Source organism: Leptopilina heterotoma, unplaced genomic scaffold (assembly GCF_015476425.1).
Source record: "Leptopilina heterotoma isolate Lh14 unplaced genomic scaffold, ASM1547642v1 Lhet_174, whole genome shotgun sequence".
Classification (NCBI taxonomy): domain Eukaryota; kingdom Metazoa; phylum Arthropoda; class Insecta; order Hymenoptera; family Figitidae; genus Leptopilina; species Leptopilina heterotoma.
In genome coordinates, this window is record NW_025110890.1 from 428,866 (window position 1) to 453,571 (window position 24,706).

The 24,706-nt window shown below is 25.8% G+C and overlaps 1 protein-coding gene across 7 annotated transcripts in view; it reads left to right on the forward strand.

Moving 5' to 3' along the window:
* The window catches only part of LOC122499744, a 180,583-nt gene that overhangs the window by 77,105 nt on the left and 78,772 nt on the right, over nucleotides 1-24,706 (forward strand). For 6 of the 7 annotated variants that reach the window (XM_043608229.1, XM_043608227.1, XM_043608228.1 and 3 more), the window contains one exon: nucleotides 20,834-21,054. In XM_043608229.1, the coding sequence (XP_043464164.1) occupies nucleotides 20,834-21,054 (221 nt within the window). Of the gene's footprint in view, nucleotides 1-13,266; nucleotides 13,454-20,833; nucleotides 21,055-24,706 lie in introns of those variants that run through there. The other variant, XM_043608234.1, reaches the window with a different exon arrangement.

Genomic DNA, 24,706 nt, shown 5'->3' on the forward strand with positions numbered 1-24,706 from the left:
TACCGCCCATTTGGGGCGTGTCTACTTTAGGTTCCAACTATTGTAGGCGTGAATAATCATATCGCTCTTAAGGGGCGTGGTTACTTTAGGTAACGCCTTTAGTAGGCATAAAATACATATTACCGCCCATTTGAAGCTTGGCTACTTTAAACAACACTTTTGGTAGGCGTGGAAAGTAGTACTGCTCTTCAGGGGCGTGGTTACTTTAGGTAACGCCTTTAGTAGGCGTAAAATACATATTACCGCCCATTTAGAGCGTGTCTAATAATATCGCTCTTGAGGGGCGCAGCTACTTTAGGTAACGCCTTTAGTAGGCGTAAAATACATATTACCGCCCATTTGGGGCGTGGCTGCTTTAAACAACACCTTTGGTAGGCGTGAAAAGTAGTACTGCTCTCTAGGGGCGTGGCTACTTTAGGTAACACTTTTAGTAGGCGTAACATACATATTACCGCTCATTTGGAGCGTGACTACTTTGGGTTACACCTTTTGTAGGCGTGAATAATATCGCTGTTAAGAGGCGTGGATACTTATGTAACGCCCTTTGAAGGCGTGTTTAAAGTAGAATTATAATATTGGACGCGTGTCAAATTTAGTTAACGCCTTTCAGTAGACATGGATAATGTAGTACCTTTTTTAGGGGCGTGTCCATTGTAAGTAACGCTCTTAGTAGGCGTGAACATACATAGTATTGCCCTTTAGGGGCGTGTCTATTATAGATAACACTTTTTGAAGTCGTGAATTAAAATTAATTTCAATTTTGAGAGCGTGTCTACTTTAGTTAACGCCCTTTAAAGGCGTCAATGGGAAAGAATATAAATTTTAAAGGCCTGTCTATTTAGGTAATGCCTTTTGAAGATGAATACAATATAATTCCATTATTGCGGACGTGGCTATTTAGGTAGCGCCTTTTGAAGGCGTGCTTACAATAGAATCGTAAAATTGGGGGCGTGTCTCATTTAGAAGGTACTATATTATCCACGACTACTAAAGACTAACGTCTTTAGTAGGCGTGGATAATATAGTACCTTCCTTCAGGGGCGTGTCCACTGTAGGTCACGCCCTCAGTGGGCGTGAATAAAACACTGTTTAGGGGTGTGTCTATAATTTTAAGGCGTAACCGAAAAAAGTAGGCGTTCCTTTGAGTAAACATGCCTAAAAAAAGGATTTTCCTCTTTTTTCCAAATAGATTCAAAGATTTTTGTAATTTGAAAATTAAAGTAAAGCGTCTGCCTTGATAAAATTTAAATCATTTGTTTATTTAACAAAATTTTTTCTTTATTCTGAAAAAAACAGAAATTTTACATATGGGTGATTTTAATTATATTGTAAAATATTCACGTACACTGTGTTTTGCTGCAACCCATCGGATTGAATAGTGTTTCTGTTAGAAATTTGGAAATTCTGTCATTCTGTGTTCATCCATCCATTTATACTACCGTCAACATTCGGGAAATTTCCATATAGATACTCATTGTTATATCCTAGTGCTTCCGAATCCGGTTGGGGACTTTTTGACCCAAATGGTCGACCACACAAGTTGAAACTTGTTTCCAAAAGCAGTGTTATGGCTTTGATGGATACCAATATTACTTGTGTATGCACAAACTTGTAACTCGCTTGTCACTTCTTTTTCTTTTATCATTTCTGGAAAGAAAATTTTTTTTATAAACTGAAAAAAAAATAAAATACTAAAAACTTATTAAATACAAAATAAAGGAAATGAAGATTTAAGGAAAAATTGAAAGTTTTGTAAGTAAGAAAAAATAATTAATGAAATTGAAATGAAGTATTTTTTATAAGAAGTAGTTGAAATTTTTTTTGATCCTAGTAAAAGAAGATGATGAAATTAATTTTTAATGTTATTAATAGTAGATAATAGTTGTCGTGAAAAAATTAAATTAGAGTGCTAAAGGAATGAATAGAGGGGAAAATAATAAACTTTTGACGAGGAGTTAAAAGAAGTTGGGTTATTTAATTTAAAGGATATTACGAGGAACTTATTTATATTGAAAAATCTGTTTCATTGAAAAGGAGAAGTTGAGAAAAAAAGAGAGAGAGAAAATATAAAAAGGACTTTAATATGGAAAAATGAGATTTCTCGGCCATTCTGGGGACAGAGTTCGGCAACTTTGCTTAATAAGAACGTTTCTCGGATAGAGCTTTTTAGAAAAGTGGATTGGTCTCTGTTTATATTTGGCTTCTATATCTACTTCAAACTTTCAAAACTTTATTATTCAGTCAGAATTTTTTAACTTTTCGGTCAAGCCTATTGGTTAAAAAATATTCAAAAAAAAATTTCGTCTGTATATTCTTATTTTTCCTAAAAATACTCATTTTATTTTTTAATTCAATTTTTGATATAATATGTACAAACTCATTAATTATGTGAAAGAAAAAAAGCGCACAATTATCATCCTATTTTTGCTCGGGGTTATAAAAAAAAGTGTCACATTTTCCCCTCTTTTGAAAAAGTGTGTTTTGTTCATGAGTGGTTTTCATTGCCCCAAGAGAAAAAAAAATACACAAGCACTGAAGTGGAAAATTGTATAGGGATACTCAAGTAGTGATTAGGATTGTGACTAGCAGAAAACGGCAACTTTTTGATGCCATAGGAAACAAAAGTGTTGAAGAAGGACTAGAGAGACAAAAACGTTAATTAATGTCGAATCAGGGCAACTTCGAACTATTTATACTAACAAAAAAAGAACTAAAAGAGATAATAGAAAAAAAGCAGACTTCGCACTCAATAATTAATTTTAAAAAAGTATCAAAAAGTAGCTTTAAGATTGAAAAAAGTGGTAAACAAGGAGCTATCGAAAAATTAAAAATAAAATTCTTTAAATAATAAAATTTATTTAATTTAAATGTGGCAAAATTTCCAAATACCTAATTAGAAATTTAATTAAAATTTTTCTTTAAAATAAAATTATAAAATTATTTTTTTAAATAGTTAACAATCATGTCTTAAAATTTTGCAATGAACCCCACTTTCTGTATATATTTTTTATTGATTTTTTCTTCTATTCATCATAAAAATGTAAAATCTTCTTCGAAGGAGAAAGAGGGGGAAATTTCTGTAGAAGATTTCAATAAAGAGATATAACGTTGGGGAGAAAGCGCGCACACTGGATATTAAATGTTCACTTTGAAATAAAATTTACGAGTGAAGGAGACAATTTTCCATTTTTTTTTTTTTCATCTTGAACCGTCCTTCTCCCTCCTTCTTCGAGTTTTACCGCACAGATGCGTGAAAGTAGTCAATAATATAGAAAGCGGAAAAATGTTGAAAGAGTAATGCGAAATAGTCGCGAGCGTGAAGAAAAAAATAGGAAAGCAATGAAAATCGAATTGCGACAAAATGTAATGCCAATCTTTTACTAGCCTGCGAATTATTAAAATTTCATTGCGTTTCCCATAAATTTGGATTAATCGTATAAAATTACAAAGATGAAAAAAAAATTATCTCACAATATGTTCAGACATATTTTTCGATTCACGTGTTACAATTATTTACCTACAAATTGTTTATAAACTTCTTAGGGGCCGTACACAAACTACGTAAGGCATATTTTCAGAAATTTTGACCCCCCCCCTCCCCCCATCGTAAGACATTTTCTATACATTAGCGCCATTTTTTCTGCTGTTCGTAAGATTTAACTTGACCCCCCCTCCCTCCTTAAAGCCTTACGTAGTTTGTGTATGACCCCTTAGCAGTAATTCAATTATCTTCATAAGTAATAAAATTTTTACAGGGATTCAATTATTTTCGTAAATAATAATAAAATTCGTTTTAGGAATTCAATTATTTTCATAAAAAATAAAATTCTTTGCAAAAAGTCAATTATCATTCAAAAATTAAAATTTTTGAATGATAATTGACTTTTTTCTAATAAAATTCTTTTAAAAAATCAATTATTTGCATAAATAACAAAAATCTTCGCAGAAATTCAATCATTTAAAAAATTTTTTTAATTAAATTCTTGGCAAAAATTCAATTCTTTTTATAAATAATAAAATTTTTACAAAAATTCCATTATTTCCATAAATTACAAAAATCTTTGCAGAAATTTAATCATTTTAATAAAAATTTAATAAAATTTTTCCCAAAAATTAAATTATTTTCATAAATAATAAAATTCTTTTTAGGAATTCAATTAGTTTCATAAATAATGAAACTCAACTTACAGTTTCAATTATTTTTAATTCAATTTTAATCGAATTCCTTGAAAAATGTAATTATTCTTAAAAATTTTATTAAAATTCGTCAAAAGAATTCAATTATTTAAAAATTCGTTGATAAAATTCTTCATGAGAATTGAATTTTAAAAAACATTCAATTATTTAATAAATTTTTTTTTTGAATTTAAATAATTGAATTCTCGTAGAATTTTCTAATAAAAATTGATTTAAAAATTAATTTCAATAAAAGTTTTAGATAATAACTGAATTTGGAGAAGTTACTATAATAATTGTAATTTTTAGAAAGAATTAAATTTTGTCAAAGTTTCAAATTAAAATCTTTGAATTTAATTGAAGAATTTCGGATAAATTGAACTTTCGTAAAATTGAATTGTAAACAAATGTATTTGAAAATTGTCAAAGAACTTTTTCGAAAATTATTAAAAATAATGGATTTATAGAGGAATTTTACTTAAAAAAAACCTAAAAAAATATATAATTTTGGAGAAGTTACAAATTATTGAAGAAAATGAATTATTTTCAAGAATAATAAAATTCTTCGCTGAAATTTAATTTTGTTCAAAAATAATAAAATTCTTCTTAGGGATTCAATTATTTTTATAAATAATAAAACTCATCGCAGAATTTCAATAATTTTTAATACAATTTTAAAAAAATTTCTTGAAAAATGAAAATATTTATAAAAATTTTGTTAAAATTCGACCAAAGAATTTATTTATTAAAAAATGTATTTGATAATATTTTTTACGAGCATTTAATTTTAAGAAAGATTCACTTAATAAATTATTTATTTTTGTATTTAAACTTTAAGCAATTGAATTCCAGTAGAATTTTCTAATAAAAATGGTTTTAAAAATTAATTTCCGTTAAAATGTTACATAATAATTAAACATTATGAGCATTTTAGGTTAAATTTTTAAAAATAATTGAATTTAGAAAAGGTTCATATTTTAAAAATATGCAAAATTTAAATTTTTTTCAAAAATTTTCTTTAACTCAATGATTTTCAATATTTACTATTTCAATAAAATTTTCTAAAATAATTCTATTATTTAAAATAAATTTTTTATTTTAAATTTTTTATTTAAAATAAATTTAATTATTTTCATAATAAATAATAAAAATTTCACAGGAATTCAATTATTTACAAATTTTTTTTTATATTTCTTCGCAATAATTCAATTATTTTCATGAATAATAACATTTTTATAGGGATTCAATTATTTTTAATACAATTTTTAATCAAATTTCTCGAAAAATCTAATTAATCTGAAAAATTTTATTAAAATTCGTCGAAAGAATTTAATTATTTAAAAATTTGTTGATAAAAATTCTTTATGAGAATTAAATTTTAAGAAACATTTAATTATTCAACAAATTATTAATGTTTTTATTTAAATAATTGAATTTCAGTAGAATTTTCTAATAAAAATTGATTTAATGAATCAATGAAATGAATTTCAGTTAAAATTTTAGATAATAATTGAATATTTTAAAGCAATACAGCGTGTATTTTTAGAAATAATTGAATTTTTAAATTAATTTTTTTGAAAAAGTTTAATTGAATTGTTTTTATATTATTTGAATTTTTTATTTTCTAAGATATATTTAATTGAAGATTTTACGAATAATTGAAATTCGCAAAATTGAATATAAATGGATTTTAAAATTGTCAAAGAACTTTTTCGAAAATTAATTGATTTAAACTTTAAAGAATAATTTTAGTTAAAATTCTTAAAGTTAATAATTGAATTGAATTAAATAATTGATTTTTGTCAGAAATTGGTCCGTAATTTTTCATTTTTGGTCCGTAAAGTCCGCATTTTTAGATAATACTTTCACTGGTTCGAGCCCTGCAAATGTAGTTAAAATTTTTATTTTTTCTCATTTAATAAGATTTTCAAGGTCACAATTTATTAATTTTTTTTTTTGCTCTTAAACTCCATATATAAAAGGAATTGTAATTTGTTTTTTCCCAAATATTGCCGACTTTGAAAAAATTGAAAAATAGAAAAATTACGATTGGACAATTGTGGAAAATGGATGTTTGGACAATAAAATAGTGGCGGTTTTGTCGCCGCAGGACAGTGCACTACATATATAGTTTCTTATAACTACAAAACTAAGAAGTTCCATTTTCTCATCCTCCCATTTTTATTTCACAGTACTCGAGAAATTCGAACATTATCGAATAGCCTCACCCATACTCGCAGAGACTTATAAATCGAACTTTTTACGCCCTGTTTCATTTTCTTCGTGTCTTTTGCTAAAGAAAGTTCCTCGATGTCCTATACTTGCAATTTCATCTCTCTTGTAAAAGTTGTTGTAGTAGCAGAGAGTAGGAGGTATAATCTCGTAATTTTCTTTTTTTACTTTCTTCATTCGTTATTTTTGATGATTTTATATCAATGTTCATTTTATTTGAAATTTACGCCTCTTTAGAGTGTCTACAACTAACCTGAAAAAAATTTTCCTGACATATACAAGATGTTCCAGATCTTCTAAAATTTTTTTTCCACGTTTTAAGAATCGACATAATAATAGGGGTTACAAAAAATGCATTGCTTAAATTTTATTTTACAACACTTATAAATGACGGACATGGGAGAAGTTCACAACGTTTGTCATCAACGATTTGAAGAAAAAATTGTTTTTCACTCAGAAAACAATATTTTATGTTTATAAAATTTTCTTTTTTAACTTTTTGTACAAGAAGCATTGTAAAAATTTTTATTAAAAGACAAAAGTTTGAATAGAAAATTATTTCTTCTTCTAAATCATTTTAAACGTCACCAACGTTATAAATTATGAATATAAAATTAACATTTTTAAAAAAATTATCAGGGCTCGAACCAGTGACAGTATTTCAAAATAAGAGAACATTTTACTTAAAACTGTAAATTAAATTTCTTCATGTTTTATAATAATTAAAGATGTTCGAAAGATAAAATAATTATTTTATATTATAAGAATATTATTCTTCTTCAAAATTATTTTTATCATTTCAATTTAATTATTATTTTCAAGAATTTTAAACTAAAATTCTTTAACTAAAAGTTCTTTGACAATTTTCAAATTGATTTGTTTACAATATTCAATTTTACGAAATTTTAATTATTCGTAAATTCGTCAATTAAATATAAATTAGAAAATAAAAACTTCAAATAATATAAAAAAAAATATGTATGTTTAATTCGTTTACGAAATTTAGCATTTGGGTTCGGGAAATAAGAAAATGGAAATTTTCTATTAAAATATGTCATCAATATAAAAAAAATTCAATTAACCTTTTTCAAAAAAATTAATTTCAAAATTCAATTATTTATAAAAATTCACGCTATATTGCTTTTAATATTCAATTATTATCTAAAATTTTAACTGAAATTCATTTATGAATCAATTTAAAAAAAAAATTCTACTAGAATTCAATTATTTAAATTCAAAAAAATAATTTATTAAATAATTGAATATTTTTTAAAATTCAATTCTCATGAAGAATTTTATCAACAAATTTTTAAATAATTAAATTCATTGGACGAATTTTAATAAAATTTATAAGAATAAGTACATTTTTTGAAGAATTCGATTAAAATTGTATTACAAATAATTGAAATTCTTTGATTAGTTTTATTATTTATGAAACTAATTGAATTCCTAAAAAGAATTTTATTATTTATGAAAATAATTTTATTTTTGGGAAGAAATTTATTAAATTTTTTTAAAAATAATTAAATTTCTGCAAAGAGTTTTGTAATTTATGGAAATAATTGAAATTTTTTGTAAAAATTTTATTATTTTTAAAAAGAATTGAATTTTTGACAAGAATTTAATTTAAAAAAATTTTTTTAAATTATTGAATTTCTGCTAAGATTTTTGTTATTTATGCAAATAATTGATTTTTTAAAAGAATGATACTTGACTTTTTGCGAAGAATTTTATTTTTTATGAAAATAATTGAATTCCTAAAACGAATTTTATTATTTACGAAAATAATTGAGTCCCTGTAAAAATTTTATTATTTATGAAAATAATTGAATTCCTATGAAATTTTTATTATTTTATGAAAATAATTGAAATTTTGCCAAGAATTTTATTAAAATTTTTGAAAATAATTGAATTTCAGAGAAGATACAAATGCAAAATGCAAATTTTCCATTTAAATATGTCATTAATGTGAAAAAATTCAATTAACCTTTTTCAAAAAAATTAATTTCAAAATTCAATTATTTATAAAAATTCACACTATATTGCTTTTAGTATTCAATTATTATTTAAAATTTTACCCGAAATTCATTTTTTAATTAATTTTTATTAGAATTCAATTATTTAAATACAAAAATAAATAATTTATTGAACTATTGAATATTTCTTAAAATTGAATTCTCGTAAAGAATTTTACCAACAAATTTTTAAATTATAATGACGAATATTATTAAAATTTTTAAGAATAATTATTACATTATTTGAAGAATTCGATTAAAATTGTATTCAAAATAATTGAAATTCTTTGATCAGTTTTATTATTTATGAAAATAATTTAATTCCTAAAACGATTTTATATTATTTACGAAAATAATTAAGGGGCTGAATGCTATAAAGAGATACGCGCAATTTTAAATGAATGGCGCTTATTCCCTTATAGCATCCAGCCCCTCAATTGAATCCCAGTAAAAATTTTATTATTTATGAAAATTAAAAAAATTGAATTATTGCGAAGAAATTTATTAAAAATTTATAAATAATTGAATTCCTTTGAAATGTTTATTATTTTATGAAAATAATTTAAAATTTTTTAAATAATTAGATTCTTTTTCTTTTTTAATAAAAAATTTTTATTAAAATAGTAAATATTGATAAACATTGAAATAAAAAAAATAATAAAATAAAAAAAATAAATAAAAAATAAAAATAAAATAAAATAATTGAATTATTGCGAAGAAATTTATAAAAAATTTGTAAATAATTAAATTCCTGTGAAATATTGATTATTTTTTGAAAATAATTGAAATTTTGCTAAGAATTTCATTAAAATTTTTGAAAATAATAGAATTTTGGAGATGAATTTTATTACTTTTGAAAATAATTGAATTTCTGCAATGATTTTTATTTCTTGTATAATTAAAATTATCTTCCTAATTTCATTAAAAAAAAAATTTTGTATTTTGAATAAGTGAGAATTGTGAGGCTAGAATCGTGTGTTGTATTTCTGTGGTTTAGTTAGAATAATATAGGTATATGTACATGAAAATAGAAGAGATATAGGAGTTGTAATTTTATTTATTCTGGAGGAGGATTTTACTTTGGGCGGTTTTTGTGGGGGGGGAGGATGTGGTTAAAGTAAACTCGAGGCGTAAAGACGCAAAACCGTTGTGGATAAACATTTTGTTAGTAGCGCCCTTAGGCACATAAACCAACGTTGGTGAGTACCCTATAATTCACAAAATTCTTGCCCTTGCCAACACCATTCAAGAAAATTCTCTATTTTCAACATCGTATTTCCTCGCGGATGTTACGTCCCAAAACTGCACTTTCACCATCGTTTCTATTCTCTCTTATTCCCTTTTTCTCCTCGTACACTAAAACAGTAATTTTATCTTAAAAATTCTTAAGAGACAATTTTGTTTCTGGCAATTTTCCCAAAGTAGCCAACTTGGTCAGTTTTTTCTCAAAAAATAATTTTTTATTTAAAAACTGTGTTTGTATGATTAAATATTTTATGATTTTTTTATTTCATATTTTTTTTTTATTTGAAATTTTTTTTTCTCCATTGACGCTTCTTTTCTATATTTAAAAATTCAGTTCTATTACAGAGGTTCTTTTTGATTTTAGAAATTTTTTTTTTTAAATTTCTTTTTTAGAAATTCTTTTCTGTTTGAGAAGTTTTTGTCCATTTTAGAATAGAATTATTTTTCAACGACAATTTTTTTTAGCTTCTGCATTTACATTTTTAAAACGTCAGCATGCAGGGAAAAAGGAAAAAAAAAATTATTCTGCATACTCTAAATTATGCAAAGTTCATGTTACACGAGGCCACTTTCTTTTTATTAAAATCCTCCTTGAAATAAGATCCGCAAAGCTTAGAGGTAATAAATTTGCGAGTGAAAAGTGTTGAATCAAAATTCTGACTCTTGGTTACTGGAGAAATGGTTTTAAGTAAACTGAGAACGAACATCGAGCGAACGTGGGTTATATAGTGCCATGGGAGGGGGCAACTGCCAATCACCGCGCGCGAGTCTCCCCTCCACTCTCTACTGCCGATATAAAAGTGCCGATTCCGCTTCCTCGCGATCAGTTCCAATTGAGCGCTGATGAGTAGCGGATGGTAAAATATGTCCCAATTTTTATTTTTTATTAAATTCATTTTTAGGGAAGGGAATTTTTTATTTCTAAATAATTATCAAAAAAGAGAAAATGCATCAATTATAAAATTTTGTTTTAGAATTCTAGAAAAAATTATCAACATTACTTTGAAATTGAGGAAACGAGACACTTAACCGTTGTTTTAAAATTCATTGAAGATGAAAGTGTTGGGTAACATTATCCTAAGTAAAAGAGGAGAGAAAAAAAATTTGAAAAGATAAGGTGCTACTGAATAATTTATGTGACAGAGAATATTTGTGAGCTTTCTCTCTTTACAGTTTTGCGGGATGAAAATTCGTTTTAAATGTCGTCCTAGAATTTATAATTTTTCCTTTGTTTGTGAAGTAATGAAGAGGTAACGGTAAAACTTTCTTCTTACGACTCGAGATTCGCCATTACATCTGGTGGGTTACTATATACACGTGGATGGAAATCATTTCCAACTTTTCCACGTAAACAGAATTCTCGTTGAGAAACTTTTTCGCATAGAAAAATAACTTGCCCATTTTTTTTTAAGTCTTGTTCTTTAAGAAACTTTGTTTATAGAGAGTTATTAAGATTTTTTTTTCAAATAAAACTGAGAGGCCGACGCTAAGTGAATATAGCACAGAGTTAGGATAATTTAATAGTGAATTGTCCACTAGTTGAAAATTTATGCTCAAAAGAAAAGTTTAGGATTATTTCTTTCAAAAATTGAATATTTCTTTCAAAAAAGAAAAATTAAAAAATATTTTTAATATGTTGGAATTTAAAATCGACTCGTAAAGAAGGAAACAGGAATTATATTTAAGAATATTCACACGAAAGGAACTTGTTTACCATGAGTAAATTGAGCCAAGTTTACAGTGTCGAAACTATCCTTAAAGTTTAGTAACACCCAACAGTTGCGGTTGTAAACTATGTTTTCTCGAAGTACGAGAATCTTAATTTATTATTCTCGACCACAAAGCGAAAGTTTTTAATTTATCATTCTGAAACTGTGGAAGAGGTTAACAATAAATAATAAATTTTGACATTCTACTAAATTTTGATAAACAGATATTTCTTTTTTTTAAATAAACAATGCTTAAGAGTTAAAATGTAAGCTTGTATAATCTTAATTGCCAACATTTATAATGATCGTTAATTATGAGTCGTTAGCTCCTCGGACAGGGTTCGTTTAAATTAAAAGAAGAAAGTATCTAAATCAAATACAGAAAACGTATATAACTGAAATGTTTATAGGATCCTTATTATAAAACGAGTAAATATGCAAATTAGATAAAGGAAGAAATTCTTTTGATGATTTTGTTGGACAGGATTGCTCATTTTATTTTATAATTGACCTGAAGAGGAAACTTATTTCATCGAAACGACGTCACATATTATTTTTTGATAAAAGTAATAAATTCTTTTAAATTGTCTAAAGAGGTAGTAAAAAATAATTAGTAACCATTTTTTACGAGGCCTTTAGTTACTTATTAATAATTAATTATTTGTCTTAATATTATTAGTTATCTTAATATTTATTAATTTAATTATGTCAATAATGTGACGAATGAATTGAGTAATTAATTAAATTTTCTGCTAAACATCATAAAAAATCTGACGCTTTCAACGTTAAAAATATTTGAAATTAAATTAAAATTTGTGAGGCGACAGTTAATTAAAAAACTATTCTTCTGGTCATCAACAATAATGACTTATATTAATTATCGATCACGGTTAGGGGACAATTCCGACAAATGGTGTGACGATTCACATCAAATAATTAATGTAAAAATATTTCCAACGCAAATTATTTAGTTGAAAATATTTTACTATATACATTTTAAAAATATTTTAATACATAAGACATGTCAAATTAAGGCGCAAATTTCTGTCAATAATCATTGTGGCGAAGAACATGTACACTGGTGTTTGGTGAGGGTACCTGGTAACACTAAGCGGGACCGGTGCTGGCCGCCAGCTTATATACCTTACAGGTAGCGGAGAGGGGGATACGCGAAACTGGTTGTCGCCGGCTGGAGGGGCGCCGCATGCGCAGTGCGAACATATTACTCGTCAGGGCCGTATCCAAAATTTTGCGTGCCCAACATTTCCAATAAAAATATTACTTAAATTACAAAAAAATAAATTCGACTATCGTTACAAATTAATTGCCCTTCCGTGACTATAAGTCTCTTATTTGTGGAAAAAACCGCTTTTATTTAAAATGCTTTTATGTATTGTATGTAAAAGAAACAATTTTAAATTACCAAAATTGATAATTTTTATTTTTGTAATTTTTCTTCTAGTCAAGGTTAATTTTATTATTTTATTTAAAGTTTAATATTTGGTTGTATTCACTAACGACATTTTTCTGCAGACCGTAATAAATATCGTGACCCCACTCTTTATTTTTTGAACGAATTATTATTAAAGTATTATTATATTGTACTTAGTATTATAAAAGTATTAATATGTTACCTTATTTAGTTGTATTAGTACTACATTAATTATTATTATTTATTTTTAATAAAATTGAAGAAATTAATTCTATGGACAAAATCTCGGCTTTATTAAACATAGTAGTATATTAAAGATTTTTAAATAAATGCGCCGTTTTCCACCAATAAGAGGGTCAGAGTTGCGCAAGCACAGTTGCTTTCGGTGACGGTCGTTGGCATTTCTGTCGGTGAGGTGGGGAGATGCAGGGGGGGAGGTGTAACGTAGTAGCATTGTAATTACGAGGAAAATTATCGTTCTCTTTTCATTCTGCCTTCGTCGAATTTGTACGGATTCACCAACAAATTTTAATTATTCAGTTTTTTTCGAAATACTTTTTTTTTTAATTTAAAGCGTTTGTGACCCCACGCCTTTCGATTTCCTCTGAAGAAGTTTGAACGCCGTTTCTTTCTTTTTGATTTATGTAAGTTTTTGAACATTAATTAAAAATGCAAAACATTTTTGTTAATAAATTTTGTCAACCGACCACGTGGCCGAACAAAAGTCTTTTTTTTTTACTTTTTTTGATTGAAAATAAATTTGAAATATTGTATACAATAAATTAAATTAATTTGATAAATTCCGTTTTGTTATCCCTTTCCATTTGCTGATAAATATGAAAATTAACAATTTTTTTGTTACAATTCGGTCACGTGTTTGCCTAAAAATTCACATTTTTCTTTTTTGTTAATAGTTGAGATTAATTATCAAGATTTCCTGGTAAGAACTTTTTTCCTAAAAATTTGTTTAATTAAAAACAAATATTTCAATGTTTTGAAAAAAAATTTAATCTGAGATTTTATAATAAGAATTAAAAGGTGTTATCCATTAGACTCTTTTTTTTTGCTCATGGATGCAACCTGCGGGCCAGGAATTCTTGTAATTAGTCAAGGACAGTGAATAATATCGCCTATAAATAATCCTCTTGGCCGGAGAAACCTTCTGTAGGGTCCAAGTTACTACTTACGCTATCGCATTTTCGTTAACCTAGAATAAATTACCGAGGTTTTAATAGCGAAAACTATGTTTAGCTGTAGAAAGGGAAAAGAGGTGAAAAATTTTTTTAAATTCTTCTAATGATTAACTGCATAATTTTTATTTTTTGTTAAATTATGACTTGTTTTTTCTACCGCTTACACCTTTATTAGTTAATAGAAAATATTTATTATTTATTGTAATTTTTCATCTTTCATGTTATATGTTCATGAAACTTTTAAATTTTCACATGTGGTAGAAATAAATTTATTGGCATCATAAAAAATTGTGTTGCGTGCCTAGATTTTCCTACCCACATGCAAAAAAAAAAATTCCGACTATAAAACTATCGGTGGTTTTTACGAGCACATGTTAATTTTTAAATTATTTGCAAAATGTGAAGCCATTGGAAAAACATTAAATGAAAAATGAAAATGTATTATTTTTTATGTCAAACTGATGAGAAAAATTGACCCCAAAAAGAATAGTGTATTTTTTTTCCAACGGTTGTCATTAATTTTCTAAAAAAAATTTTTTTTTAATTTTACAATTAAAATACTAATGTAATAAAAAAAGGGAAAATTTATTGCAACTAAATCGAAGTATAAGAGAAGACAATATAAAGAAGTCGACATTTTAGCCGAAAAGAATTGTTTTATTTTAAAGTTGTGCTGATTCCGTGAAATGTTTTTCATCCAACGTTTTAAAGAGAGAAAGAAGTTGGAAAAAAAAATTGTTTCCAATGGTGGTAAAGTTTTCAAAGTTTTCATTCGATGAATTGAATCTCTTTCTTTATCGTTTTCAATCGTAAACGACAAACAGATACCGTGCATATATACAGGTAACTTTTAAGAACGAATTCTATTCTTATTTCGAGATAAAGAAATTCACTAGATTTCTGCTCAACTATTTTTATAGATTGAAAAAAAATTCTCAAATGTTTTAAAAATTGTAAGTTTATTTTAATTTTTATTTTAAGCCACGCCCTTTAAACGTAAAATAATTCATAAAACCATAGTCCATTTTCGACCACGCCTAAAATATTAAGGCACACCCCATGAAAAATGTTTTAAACCACGTCCCTTATAGATTTTAATTTTTAACCATGCTTTTTATTGAAGACCACACCTATTATTAATTAGCACGCCTACTAAAGATGTAGTTAATTATAAACAACGCTTTCTGATTTAAGTTCTTATCTAGCCTACTGAAGGTGTAATTCTTTATAAACCACGCCTATTATTTAAGGTCACTTGTATAGAATAGGCAATCGCCTATGAACCACGCCTTCCACTTAAAGTCACGTCTTTAAAATGTAGTTGTGTAGTTGGTTATAATCCATGTCTGTTATTTAAATTCACGCCTATTAATGTTGTTGTCAGAAACCACGCCTACTGGTTTTAATTCACGCCCACTGAAGGTGTGGTTTGTCATAAACCACGCCTATTATAAAAATGTAATTTTTTGCAGACCACGCCTCCTATTGAAGCTCATTCCTATAGGGCATAGTTCGTTAAAACCACGCCTAGTTTTTTAACTCACGCCTATTAGAGGTGTGGTTTCTTATTAAATACGCCTCTTTTTTAAAGTAGACTATAAATAGGCGTGGTTTAGTATAATAGCATAACTTTAAAGGGGCGTGGTCTTAAACTCACCATTCTAAACGTGGCTCTAAATAAAAAGCAGTTATAACATTTTTTAACCTACTGTTTTGAATTTTATGTCCACTAGTTATATTGTTTTAAATTATTTTTAATTTGATATTTTTTAAACATTTTTTTGAGACCTCACGCCTGTTAATGGTATGGTTATTAAGTAACCACGCCTCCTTTTTAGAGTAGGCGATAAATAGGGGGCGTAGGCAAAAATAGTAGGCATATTTCGTTAAAATCACGCCTACTATTTTAACTCACGCCTATTAAAGGTGTTGTTCTTAATTAACCACGCCTCTTTTTTAAAGTAGACGATAAATAGAAGGCGTGGTCAAAGATACTAGGCGTGGTTTAGTATAAAAACATAAATTAAAAGGGGCGTGGTGTAAAACTCACCTTTCTAAACGTGGCTCTAAATAAAAAGGAAGTTATAATGTTTTTTAACCCAACTTTTTGAATTTTATATCCACTACATATATTGTTTTAAATTATTTTGAATTTAATTTTTTTTACAAATTTTCTTGAGATGAAAGAAGGTAGAGAGAAAAATTTTGTGTTTTTCCCCTTTTTTTAATATTGAAAACATTGATAAATGATGAAGCTATGAGTCATGAGATAACGGAAAATGGAAATTTCAATATTTTTCTTTTGTGTCGAATTGTGGGCGGGTGGAGGAGGAGTAGTAGTAGTAGTAGTAGTAGTGGGAGGTGGTGAATATGTCGATTTTCCCTACGGTCCAAAAAGAGGGTAACAAAACGTGTAAGGATATGAATCTAATGGCTTGGTTTCAATGGAATAAAGTTGACCCAGTTGCAAGGGAATTATACGGAAAACCTCGAAGCATTATAGAAGGTAACGTTGGTGGTTGAGAAGAATTGCAAATGGCAAAGACGAATGAAGCTGCTGCTGCTGCTGCTGCTGCAGGTTTCTGCTGCGTCTCGCGAAATCCAAGAGAAAACTTCTTGGTAATTCAAGTCGAGAAAAGTGAAGGTTTTTCTTTATAGTTGGAGAATACTTTATGATATAACGATCAGGTATTATTTTCTGGGGCTGTAAAAAATTATTTTAAGCAGGGAAATTTTTTTTTTTGAAAATCTTTTTTTAAATAAGGCGATGCACACTGGGGGCGAATGGCGAATTTAGTACGACAAAATTATTTACTTTTTAGAAATTATGAATTCAATAAATTTGATTAAAAGTAGGTGTTTCTCAAGGTTTTTGGAATCGTTGGTTACGAATCTGATGTTAGTTTTTAAAAATTCAAAATGGCGGATCCAATATGGCTGACAACTTTTTGAAAAGTTTATCAAATTTGCTTCAAATTTATTAGTCGAAGGCTTTTAGGGACGCTGATAACGAATCTGATGTCGGTTTTTAAAAATTCAAAATGGCGGATCCAATATGGTGTACAGTTTATTTTGTTGGATCGAATTTGCTTCAAATTTATTACTTTATTAATATTATTTTTAACATATTTCATAATAAAAACAGTATACTATTATCTACCCAACATATGATAATAATTGCTAGTTAAAATAAAAGTTATTTTTAAAAAATTAATAATTACTAAAAAAATTTTTAAAAATAAAATAAAAATTTATTTTATTGAACTTTAAACTGTAAATTCACAAAAAATTGTCTAATATAACATTAATGAACGCTATAGATGCAAAGTGATAAATTAACGTGCAAACTAGAAATAAATAATGAAACCAATTTACACTTTATTACAATGTATATTATTATTTATTCTTTATTAAGTACTTAGGTATTTTTTATGTGTGTATTTTATTAAAATATTTACATATTAGGTAGTTGAGAATATAGAGTCATCACTTGGGTGCACTCGTAATAAACTGAAAATGCCATCTTGAGTAGCAGACGTGCTGTAAACAGCGCCCCGAGTGACGATCCAAATAACCATTACGTAACGATAATAAATTATAAATTAATCTCCAAAAGAAAATAAAATACGTTAAAAGTTCCCCTTTTTTATAAAAATAACAATTTTTTTTATTTTTACCCCCCATGGAATTTATGCAAAAAAAAAAAATGCAATTGCAGATGTAATTGGTGTAAATGAATCTTGTGTCTGAAAGCTAGTGTGTCATGAGATAGAAACAGTGAAACAAGTCTTTTGTTTTGTTTGAAATGCATCACAGCTTGCGGACAGCTAGTTTATTTTTTTTTTTATTTCTTTTTTTTATCTCGATTTTATATAACAAGCTTATCAGTGAAAGCGCGAGTATAAAAATGTGTGTATGTGTATCGGGCAAAAAGAAATTTTTTTTTCATATATATGTACACGTATTTTTCGAGAGAATGAGTTCGTGCTCTAGATTAAGGCACTTTTTATATTTATATTATCCGAAAGCTGATCACGTTCCTTTTTTTTCTCTCACAACTGCGAATGGCACTTAACCGTTATTAGATATTGCACTTTTCAATGTCAATATTAATTTTTTTATTTTTTTTAAGTCTTGAGAATTTTTTCTCCAGGTAATTATGTCTTTCAATGTAAATTTTGTTGATTTTCTTTTGTAATTTTCTATTTGAGTGATTTTTTTTTGTTAAAATTTAATTATTTTGAAATATTTTTCTTTTCTTTATTATTTATTTATTATTTTAATTACTTTTCCTAGCTACTTGTTTTTTTAATTATTATTTAATTATTTTTATTAGTTATTTGAATATTTAATTATTTTTAAACTATTCACTATATTTACTTGCTTAATTATTTATTTATTTAATTATTTTTTACTTTAGAACTAGAATGTTATTTTTCACAGTTGCTCTTTGATTATTTCATTTATTTTAAATTTCAATAATGCTAAATTTTTAAATCACAAAGAAAATTAAATTTTATTTTAGGGATACTATTTAGAAATTCTAGTATTTCGTGACGAGAGGTTAAGGAGGGGAGGAAAAAACATCTTGAAATTAAAACTCACTTTTAAATTTATCGGATTTATTAGAGGATTCGAAAGAACTCGGGGGGATTGAAATTGATTTTATATTAATTTAAATTGACTGATTTGAATAAGCGGCCTTGCCGTGTGACAATTTCTCTTTTTTTTAACATTATTCTGGTATTAACTTGAATTTATTTTACACAAAATAAAAAAAAATTGCACAAATTAAAAACCTAGTACACCGCAGTGAAAATTAATTAATGGTCAATTTGTTTTTTTTTAAATTATTTATTTAGATTATTTAAGTATTAATTTGAATTTATTTTACATTCTTCAGTGAGTTATTCAGGAGTTAATTATGAAATTTCTTGTCATAATTTATTTTTATTTAATTGATAATTAAATTAATTTGTAATTCAGTTTTAAATTTAATCAGATTTTAATTTAATTGTTAACAAACTTTTTGGGTTAAATTTCTTTCTTTTTTGTATTTTTGTCAAAAAGATTTTTAAAAAATAGATAAAAAGTTATTTTGAAGATTTATGAAACTTATTTCAGTGAAAAGGAGAACACGAATAAATTTGGTTTTCTATAAGGTCATAAGAGATGCTAAGAATAGATGAATAATTTTGTACCCTTCTCCATTGAAGGGCAAATTATTTCTTTCTCTGATGACGTGAAACAAAATACAAATTTATATCAGAATCAGTTTACATGGATTGAGAGAGAGAGTGATTAAAATAAATTTGACATCTTAGCTAAACTCGAGTTTTTAAATTCTTTTGATAAATTTTAAACGAGAACCGAAAGTTACATTACTCGCAGTTTTTTTTAAATATTTTTATTTGCTATAAATTAAAAAATTTATTTTAAAACCAAAAATTATTAATAAAACAAATAAAACTTCAGATAAAAATTTATGATAATTTAATTCTATCCTATTTAATTATGTACCAAGTGAAATTGTAAAAATTATTATTTACTATAATATATATAATTAAGCATAATAATTAATATTAAATAATTAGATTTAATAGTAATTATTAAAAAAAAAGTTAATAAAGAAAATTGATAGAAAAAAAAATAAAATAACTTTCTTTGTTGTATTAATAAAAATCTTAAAATGACGTTTTTATTGGATTTTTCACTCAAGAGTGAAAATAATACACAGGATTTTTTGGTATAAAGGCTATATTTTAAATTTTCTCAAGTTTTACATCAAAAATTTTCCATTCCGATGATAAATAAGGGTCATTCAGAAGAAATATCATATATGTACGCTCTTGTTTTTCAAAAAGTTCTCTTCATTTTTGACTTTTAGAGAAAAATTGAAATAAAAGTATAAAAAGATGAAAAGTGCGGAGAAAAGTTTCCTTTTGCAACAACCATAATCTAGATTAAACTGCCCCGAGAAATGAAAAGTTTTTCAAGAAAGAAAGAGAGAAAGTAAAAGAAATTATTTTGACAAAAGATATAATCATGACATAAATTATCTACGAAAAAAATCTTTACTCTGATAATAAAATTTTTTTCGAGTTTGTTGACAATATAATTGTTTAGACAGCAAAATTCGGTGGCTATAATCATAATAATTGATTTTTTTGTTTTTTCATTTAAAAAAAATAAAAACTGTAATTATTTGTTATCGACAGTCGATGGGGAAGTAGAACTGTAATTATTTGTTATCGACAATCAATAAAGAAGTAGAACTGTAATTATTGGTTATCTACAGTCGATAAAAAAATGGAAATCTTAATATTGCTTGGTGGCCAAAAGACTAAATTGCCATTTCACTAAATTAAAATTTTACACAGTAAGAGGTTAGGTTCGAAACACTCAGTCGGTAAAACAGTTTTGCTGTGCGTGGTTTAGAAAAATGGCAATTTAGCCTTTTGGCCACTAAGCTTAATATTTGGAATCGACAGTCGATAAGAATGTAGAACTGTAATTATTTGTTATCTACAGTCGATAAAAAATACAACTTTTAATATTTCGAATCGACAGTCGATAAAGAAATTGAACTGTAATGATTTATTATCGACAGTCGGTAATACATTACCGGCAGTCAGAAAGAATATCGACAGTCAATCTTAAAATATCGACAGTCGGTAACTAATTACCGACTGAGCTATTGTTATCGATCATCGGTTTACAAAATAACGACCGTCGATAACAAATTTTTTGAAAATTTTTTCTTGTGTAAAATAAAAATTTTTTTAGAGTATAAAAATTGAAAATAGCGAAATTTTGTTTGTTTGTTTGTAGGTGGATCGGGCGGAGAACGAGGAGGCCCAGGGGGGAGGTCTGGCGCCATCTTCCGCTTACGGCAGCGGTCCATCGAGTTCGAGAATGGGCCCAGGGCCCGATTCTGGAAGTAGTGGTCCGTCTTCGGCCCCGCATTCGTTGGCCACGTCGCGCGACGAGGAAGACGACGAGGACGAGGAAAGTAGCGCGAGACGTACAAATAGTCACAGCGACAGATCTCGGTAAGTCCACAGAAAAACCGAATTAATAAAAACAAAAAATTTTTTTTTAATTTTAATAATGAAATTTTCAATTTTAATGATTGTTTTTAATAAAATATTCTTTACTAAGGATTATTTTTGAATAAACTATTATTTTTTGAAGATTATTTTAAATAAACTATTATTTTTTTTAAATATTATTTTAAATAATCGATTATTCAAAAAATATTTTACTAAAAAGTAAGAAAATTTATTTTAACATTAATTAAAAAATTCTTTTTTAAAGAATATTATTATAAATGAAATATCGTTTAAGGAGGTTCTATCGCTTGACGCAGCTAGTCAAAACAGTGAGAAATATTTAATGTTTTGAACTCACTTGCTAACGGCAAACGTTTGTCAACGCCGAATTATTTCTAACCTGTGATGAAAATTTTATCATTTAAATTTTGCGCTCAAATTTAATGTGTATAGTGCATGCAACGTTGCCAAACGTTATAAGTGTTGTTTATATTTTCAGATTTTTTAAAAATTTTAAAAGTGGTTTCAAAAGGTCATAAAAATTATTGATATTTTAAATACTGCGTTTTAAAAATATTTTTGGATTAATTATAATTAAAAAGCAATAGAAGTAAATAAATAACCACGAGATATAATTATTTTAATATTCTAAAAAATTTTCTAGTTTTATTTTATATTAAAAGTGCCCATATGACAAACTACTCAATTCCCATAAGACTCAATGTTAAATGTTGAAAATCAAAAATGTTTATAACTTTTTTCATAGGTACCTAGAGGTCACAAAAATTTAACTACGCCTTTATATTAACTTTATTTAGCTGCTCATTAAGTTTTATCAAAATCTGTTTATTAAATCAATTATCGATAGAACCTCCTTAAAAAAATTATTATAAAGAAAATATTATTTGTTTTAATATTATTTTAAATAAATATTCCTCTTTTTAAAAAAATAAATATAAACAAAATATTTATTTTAATATTGTTTTAAATATAAATATTTTTTTTTTTTAATATTTTTCAAGGAAAATTATCATTTTCCTCAAAAAACAAATTATATTTTACTTTTTCAAAAAGTGAATAGTAAGAAATACACTTTTTGCTTTCATAAAATATTTTTATAATTATATATGTATTTTTATATTTTAATTTATAAATTAACATTCTAAACTGATGGAGAAAAATTTATCTACGTTGAAATATATTATCATATCGTAAGAAAAAAAAATTGATTACAAAAAAGTCCTTTTTAAAAATATTTTTACATTTCTAATTTTTTTTTCTTTTGCTCAAACAATAAAATTGCACAATTTTGCGAGTGAGAAAAAAACTTTTTTTTTCGACAAACTTTAAATTAATTTTTTTGTTTTTACAAAAAGGAGAAAAAAATGTTTTGATTACAAACGAAAATTTCAAGTATAACATCAATCTATATTCCAAAGGGTGGAAATGACGTTGAGATGAGAATTTTTACACTTTTTTTTCCATCTTCTTTTTTTCTGCTTGGTAACAAACATAATCTGTAATTTCCTGAATATGGGAAACGCGCTTTCCTCCAGTCATGGACATGGCAGATGGGGATTGGAAAATGAAAAGTGGGGGAAAAAAATAATAGAATGGAGAAAAAAAATTGCGAAAGATATTTTAAAGCATTCTTTTTTATTCATTATATTTACTGTAAATTTTTCTGTTTATTTAATTTAATTTTATTTATACTATACTTTGTATAGTTGAATTAAATTTTATTTTATTCCATTTTTATTGAAATATTAGAAATTATGAAAGGGAGAAAACTTTATAAATTTTTAGAATACATGTGTAATTATAGTTTTTCTTTTCGATTGCTTTTTATGATTCAAAAGAATTTTAATTTGTTTAGTAAATTTTCAGTTTTCTTGAAAGTGTCAAATTTATACTAAAGTGGATCTTGAATGAAAAAAGTTGGTATCAATTTTTTATTTGATCCACATTTTTAGTAGCAATTCGTTGCAATTTGATATTTTTAAGTTAAGTGTTGAATTTTATTTTATAATTGTTTTTTATTAATAATGATATTAAATTAGTTTTTAATAAAAATTAAATCATATTATTTTTTTTTTAAACTTTAATCGTATTTTTTTCATTAGAAATTCAATAGTACTTTTCAATAGTTCTTTATTTCGTTTTATTCTATTATAATTTTTTTTCATTATTTATTGTTATTTATCATTATTTATTATTACATTATTTAAAAACCCAACAAAAACAATAACAAATGAAAATTGTTTTTTTACTGCTTGTCCTGTAATTTCTAGTTATAAAAGTTAAATAATAATTATTATTACTTTTACTTTTTTAAGTAGAATTTTTTCATTAACTTATACTTTTTTATACATTTTTTTTATATTTTTTTATACTTTTTACTTATACTTTTTTTAGTTTTTCTCAATAAAAAAAAATATTTAAAAAATCCATTTAAGAAATAATTTCCCATGGAATTACCCTTGGTTTTTTTTTATCAAAAGTTAATTATAATATTTTTCAGAAAAAATTTATGATTATTTTTATTTTAAAAAATTAATAAAATCCGCTTTTTGTGTAATTTTTAGAACTACAATTTCCAAAAACGTAAAGAATTGATAGATTTTATTCTTAAATAATTGGTTTTAAAAATTAAAAAAAAAACAATGAAACAGATTATTTTTTTTTATTGCAATAGTAATGTGTATTTTTATTTTTATGCCTTTGATGTGTGTAATTTATAATTTTGTGAGTGAAATAAAATGAAGAGTGAAAGAGAGAGAAAGAGAACTTTTTATATTCAGTATCGAGAGGAAGTGAATTCATTGGCCATTAAGTTTTCTATTTTTCCTGAAAGCCCTCGATGAGAGAAGCATAAATTTATTAGGATTATATCACGTTATAGAGCAGTATAATAGCCACAGTGGTGACCAATCGTTGTACCCCGAGTGATAATCACTTTCACACATACCTTCACACATTTAATATCTTTATCCATTATCCAGGAAAATTGTTTTATCCATCTTTTTTTTTCTTCTTTTTTATTTTTTTTCTCACATTTTCCATTCGACATTAATACCGACATTTTTTTTTCTATTTTCCCTTTTTGCTAAAAATGGAAATTTTTTTTCTCTTCTTTGAGTGAGAAAAAATTTTTTTATTATTATTTTCAACTAGGATTTGTAAAATAGGGAAATAGTTAATTTAGTTTGTAATAAAAAATGGTAATTTTAGAAAATTTTATTAAAGAAAAATTTTATTTGATTTTTTAACAGAGATTTTTGAATTTTTTTCCTATTTTTGGTGAAAACAAAAAGAGATGATGGGAAAAAAAGAAGGTAGAGAAAAAAATTCCAAGGTAGAAAAAATTAGGATAGAAAAAAAATGAGAAACAGAGACAAAAATTGGTTGGGAATCGAACCCCTGACGGTAATTGTGGACACAGTATCACTTTCCCACGCGGCCACCTTACAAATTCTAAATTCAAGTCAAGTAGAAAGAATTCTAACTACTTTTTGCTAAAAAAAATAATTCTTCATATTTTTTTTCATAATATAATTATTACTATTAATTTATTAGATAATAACAATTTTCTTTTATTTAAAAAAATTATTTTCTTTTCTAAATAAATTAATAAGTATGAAAAAAAATTTTT